The following is a 6,000-nucleotide window of genomic DNA, read 5'->3' as shown; positions in this document are numbered from 1 at the left end:
CCACCGAGCCCCCCGGCGACGCCTGCCGGGAGCCGCCGGCCCCGCCGCCCAACATCAACCAACTGCCGCCCTCCATCCTCCTCAAGGTGTGTGCCAGGGCCTGCGGCCGCGCCGGCCAGGGGGTATTCTGCGCGCAGGAGCTGTTGGGGGCTTGGTGCCTGCCCCTCTGGCTGCCAGCCCCCCTAGCCCTCTGGCTGCCAGCCCCTCAGGCCTGGTGGCCAAGTTAGGTTTTGGGGCCCAAGCGCCCAGCCTGCTAGAGTGCCAGCACCCGCTGGGATGTCCTGCCGAATTGTTGGGTGAGGGCAGCTCGTGCCCCCATGGGGTATGTTGGGCTGTATGGAAATGGCCGGCCACCTGCCTTTGCCATCTCTCTTCTGTCTGGTCTTATCTTCCCCTCCCCTTGGGCCCTGCGGGGGACCCAGGCAGGCGGAGGTGTGGAGGGTGTGGGGGTGGAGGGGTGATGGGCTGGGTGGGGAATTAGGGAAAAACAAGTACATCCTGATTTTGTTGGGGGCTGCGGGGCCGCTTTCCTGGCTCACCTGTTCACGCCCCTGGGCAGAGTTCACTGGGCAGTGTCTGCTGGCTCCTTGGATTCATTTGAGGGCCAGCAGGTGCTGTCTGGGGTGCTCTGCTCTGTGTCCCGCTTAGGTACGCTTGTTTTGAGTGCATGATTCTCACTCCCATCCCAGTTTTGATTTGTTGTCCTAAGCAATCTGTGATATGCCCCCTAGTGGCTTTGGCCTGTGTCACAGTATGGTACATCAAAAGCCACAACTTGGTTGAACCCTTCTTCTTGGCTCCATGCTTATGATGAGAAATAAGCAGCCCACCACGCTAGGTGGAGTGTTTAGTTCCAAGACTTTCTTTAGGAATGTCTCTTCTCTCCCCCTTGCAAGTCCCTAGCAGACAAATGAAAAATTTAACTTGTGTCTTTGGCAGTTGTCTCCATCCCATGCGCTCACTTGCCCCCTTTGCTTGTTGGTCTGGTTGACAAGTAGTGGTTTGTTGGTGCTCTGGGAATGAGAGAAGTAGATAAGCACTAATGGGAGAGTTAAGTGGACTGCTGGAGCGACCAGGTTTTTGAATGAAGGGATAATTTGGTCGAAAAGGAAATACTGTTTTGTTTTTTAAATGAGTTTGGTTAGCTATATTTAGGCAACTGAAGTACAGAATTTACAACGTCTTTAATTGTAAAGTCCCGTGTGTGTAGTATGGCAAAACTGTGGGCTTCTGTTGTCATAGATTTTGTTATTTTGATATTTGACCTATAGCTTTCTTATAGTCCTAGTTTTTGTTCTGTTAACCATCTTTAACCATGAATCTGTCAGTGTTTACAATTTTCTGGTATTATGTCTCTCCCAACTAGCTGTTTCTTAGCCAGGTTTGATGTATTGACTCTTTCCTGAGAAATCAAACTCTTCTATTCTGTTCTGCATTTTCTCTAGTTACCCTCTTTTTCAGTTTATCTAATTTCTGATGAAGGGAGATGTGATGCTGTAGCTGTACCAAATGTGACAACTACCTCCTTCCACAGTGCTTACATGTTGCCCTGTGTGTATATAGCTGTGGTTGACACTTTGCAAGCTCCTCTCTTTTGGTGTCAATGTCTTGGTCCTCTTCAGCTTGATTACTTTTCCTTTCTTTCTCAGTCTGAATATTTATGTTATTTTTCTTCATGAGATTGAGGTTTTTTTGTTTCAAAACCACATTCTCCTAGTGTTCTTTCTTTCCATGTTCTATGTCCTTTCTTGTTTTTACGGTGCTTTCTTGTTTAATTTAAGCCTGTGAATGCTGTTATTGGGTGTTTCCTTACTTTCCCTGTTGCTTATAAAGTTGAATAAAATATGACTGCATCCAACCATTGTGATATTTTCTATAGTTTAACACAGGGCTGTCCAATTTGTGACCCATGAACTCCCATTCTTGCATCCTATGCTTCTCATGTTTTCCCCTGCTGCTGCTGCCATCGAAACCACACCTCAGGGTTACTGGGGTCTCTGGGTTCTCTCCCTCTTCCAGTTTCTGTTTCTTGTTGCCCCCTTGGTGACAGGGGAGGCAATGGGAGGCAGTCACAGGGCAGTGCAGCTGGCCACTCAGAAATTTCATAGTTTCATAGACAGTCCTGATATAATGTATTGTTTGTTTAGCCTTTTAAGTTCCTTATGTGTACTGAAAACGCATCTAAGCCAGTTATTTCAGATTTTGTGATATACTGTATACATATGATAATATATATAATGTACTTTATGTATCTTCTCCATTTAAGCCCTGGTCTGGAAAGTACTTAAATATGTTTTTAGGGTGTGTGAGAGGTCTCATTAAAGCAGGTTAGTTCAAATGTTTGCCCTCAAGTAGCCTTACTTTGTACTTCTGTCAGAACAATTGAATCTGTATGGCTGTATTGATTGTTTATAAGCTAGTGTTCTTGGTTTTTTCAGTTTATTTTTTAGGGGAATTCAGTTTTTTTCTACAATATTTGTTGCAGAATTGAACATGCTAGGAACTGAAGTTAGACTGAACTGACGGTAATTTCCGGGGTCGTCGTCTTTTTTTTGAAGATCACTGGTACAGTTTCTTTTATCTGATCTTCTAATACTTCCCCAGTTCCACAGAACTTTTCAAAAATAGCAGCTTAGTATGTCCAGTAGTGTTTACACATCCACACCCACACCAGTTGGGCTTATTTTGTTTATGTTCACAGTTCTTCCAATGTTTTCTTCTGTGTTCATCTAGAGTAGATAGCTTTGCCACTCCCTAATAGTTTGAATTTCTCTCTTTTTCTTCTTTTATATAGAAAGGTTTGATTAAAAATCTCTGGAGCCAAGTTCATGCTTCTCCTGACTTTTTATTACTTGCTATTTTTCTAGTATAATTTCCCTTTATATTATATATTTGTAAAAGCCCTTTTTTTATCTGAAATCCTTAACTAAACTTGTACTTTTGTTTGGTTGCTTACATCCCCTTCTACTTCAGTTTGAAATTTTTTTTGAACTTCAGATTTCTGACCAGTCTTGTTGGTATTAGCTATCATAACAGTGCCCACAAGCCTCAGTTAGACTTATGGTGTTTTAAGCTCTACAGCTATGACATTCAACATTTCAGGTTCTGGGGGCCAGGTAAGTGGTGCGGGATCAATCTAGATGTAGATCTGGTCAGCTGACCTGATCCAACGTGTGGTTGGGGCCAGGTGTCATCTGGCATCCCCAACGTATCTGCAGGGTTTGGAAATTTGGCATTAGGAGAGAGGTAGCAGTGTTAATTGCCATCATTTCCTTGTCACCAAATTCCTTGGCCCCGTGGGCTGGATGACATGGCTCTATGGGCTGGATGCTCTAAATGGATATGAAGACAGTCCCTGCTCCAAAGAGCTTGCTATTTTAATTATGACAAGTTGCAAAAGAAGGGAAAAGGGACCATGTCAGAATTGAAACGAATATCCTTTTTTGTAGGAAACATAGTTATATGCGCTTAAACTTATGAGAAGAGGGCTTTCCTGAAAAGCTCTTGATAGTTGGAACTACATTCAACTATTCTGTTTTTTATTATGCAGTAAGGTAGTTAATTGCTTTGTAGGATGGAGGACAAACCAAGGCATAGTGTTATTAACTTGCCCACTTTAATTGTTAAAGTTAGGTATATCAGTTCTGTGGAGGCTCTGTGGTTATGGAGGACTTGAGAGTGCCAAACGTAGGTATCTATATGTAAAAAGGGAGAAAAGAAAACCTGGGGAATTCTGCTCTGGGGAGTCAATAGTTTTTGACTTGCAAAGGGATTGTACCAGTCTGTGGAGTTAGGGTAGTGGCACTGATTTTGTGGTTGGGTTATTTGGCAGTGTTTGGCAGTTGGGTAAGGGCATTGGTGGTGAGTGGATGAGAAACCTATTAGCAGCATTTGGTGGTGGGGAATTGGTAGCATTTGGTAGGATGCAATGGCCTGCCTTAAATCTCTGTTTATTCAGCTGACTTCTGCTCAAAGCGTGCTGACCCCTGTTCTAGATTAGTCACCCTAATATTGTTGTCTTGAAAAATATGAGAACAAACTGTTAAGGACCATAGAGGATAACAAAGTAAGAAGAAACAGCCAGCATGCATTTGCCAAAAACAAATCATGCCAAATCACTCTCATTTCCTTCTTTGATGAGGCAACCAATCATTGGTAGAAGTAGTAGATGTGGTATATCTTGAGGCCATATACAGACATTACATGTCTTTTGAGAGTGTTGTCGTTGTTATCCAAGCAGAAACCATGAGTGTACAGGTGTTTAGGATTTTTGGCCCAGATCAAAATGGCCACTCTAGGAGAAAAATAATTTGGGAACAACCAGGATTAAATTACTCCCAGGAAAGTTGTTCCTGGGAGGGTGAATGTCTGCATGTCTACACATTCTTTTCGGAGAGGCCAAAGTACAGCCTTGCAGCATCCCAGGGTGCTTTGCTGTCTCTCCCTCCAGAGACAATATGTTGCTTGCTGGATTCTGCTGCTCCAGCTGAGCAGGGAACAGAGCATGCCCCCTTCACAGTGCCCTACGTTATGATGCAGGGAGATGCAGGCAAATCTGGGTCAGCCAGACCAGGCTGCTTTGTGCACCTGTCACTAGGCAGACTGAAGGAGCTTGCAGAGCATGCTGATATGTGTGCACAAGGGCCCTCTGGGTGCTCAGCGTCAACACTTTAAGCTCTTTGCCTTTCAAGGGATCAACATTCGAATATCTGTTCAGGCATCTATGGGTAAGTGTTTCTACCAGGAGAACAAACCTGGGAGAATTCACCCAAGTTTTTTGAACATGTGTACACAGCTTTATTTTAGTAATGCTTTTGACATTCCCATACAGCATTCCCTTAAACTAGGGGAAGGTGGTCTGGATGAAATTACAATGAAGTGGATGGTAAACTGAAGTTAGAGCGGTTGTCAGTAGTACATTATCTAATTGGTATGACTTGTGAATAGGTTCTACAGGGGCCTACCCTGGGTTGCTACAATTTGCTACTTACTAACGACTTGTGTGGTAGAGTAGAGATTACTTTTACACAATTTGTGCATGACATTAAGCTGGAAGGGGTTGCAGGCAGATAAGATTAGAATTCAAAATGTTATTGATGAATTGGAGAAACAGTCTGAAATCAGCATTACTAAATTCAATAAAAGTATGTACTACACCAAAAACTACAAAGCAAATTACTACACTGACAAAGAAAATTAAAATGCACACATTCTAAGTGGCTAGGCAGCAGCTCTTCAGGAAAAGGATCTGGGGGTTTTAGTGGTTCACCAACTGAATGAGTTTACAACATGACACTGTTGCAAGATGGTGAATCCGATTGTGGGATTCAGACAAGTTGGAGAGAATAATAATAATAAACACCAAACAAAAAAACAGTTTTCAAAACATGACCTCTGAGGAAAGATTGAAGGAACTGAGTTTTTTTTTTAGCTTAGGAAAAGTGAGTGAGGTCTTTATGGGTGGTGATCAACAATTTTTTAATTCCCTTAAGTAATCACTGAATTTGGAGCAAGGGGGATGTAGGTTAGAATATCGGGGAAGAAAAATTCTGACTGTAAGGATACTTAAGAACTGTAACAGGGCATTAGATAACACCTTTTGGGGATGGCTTATGTGGCTTGATCTTGCCGCAGAGCAGGGAGAGGATGACACTGTGAGGTCTTTCTCCATCTCTGAGTTTCTACAGTCTTAATACTAAATGCATACTTAGTTAATGCTGGTGTTTTGAATTTTCATCATTTATTTTTAGTATCAGTATGAGCATTTGTGAAAAAAAATCAATCAAATATGATGAGATTAATTGAATGTGAAGAAGTGAAACCTGTTAGTTCAAGGGGTCTGGTATCCAATGCTGGAATACTAGTGCATTGGCTTATAGTAAGTCTAGTCATACTTGGAAGATTAACAGGTTCTAGAAACACACAGATGCATGCACACACATTTAAAGAGGTAGATTCTGTAGATTCTGACACCAGTTTACGCTTAGTAGTTATATTCAA

At 42.6% G+C, this 6,000-nt stretch overlaps 1 protein-coding gene across 1 annotated transcript in view; it reads left to right on the top strand.

Annotated features, from left to right (window-relative positions):
• Positions 1-2: 2 nt before the first annotated feature.
• The window catches only part of FBXL17 (F-box and leucine rich repeat protein 17), a gene marked incomplete at its 5' end in the record, with an annotated part of 605,411 nt that continues 599,413 nt past the window's right edge, over positions 3-6,000 (top strand). The window contains one exon of the mRNA XM_019518219.1: positions 3-86. Coding sequence (XP_019373764.1) covers positions 3-86 — 84 coding nt within the window. The remainder of the gene's footprint in view (positions 87-6,000) is intronic.

This window comes from Gavialis gangeticus, unplaced genomic scaffold (genome assembly GCF_001723915.1).
Source record: "Gavialis gangeticus isolate Ggan-Ray unplaced genomic scaffold, GavGan_comp1, whole genome shotgun sequence".
NCBI classification, from domain to species: domain Eukaryota; kingdom Metazoa; phylum Chordata; order Crocodylia; family Gavialidae; genus Gavialis; species Gavialis gangeticus.
The sequence above is the reverse complement of the archived record's forward strand: the minus strand, read 5'-3'. Positions and strand labels throughout refer to the sequence as shown.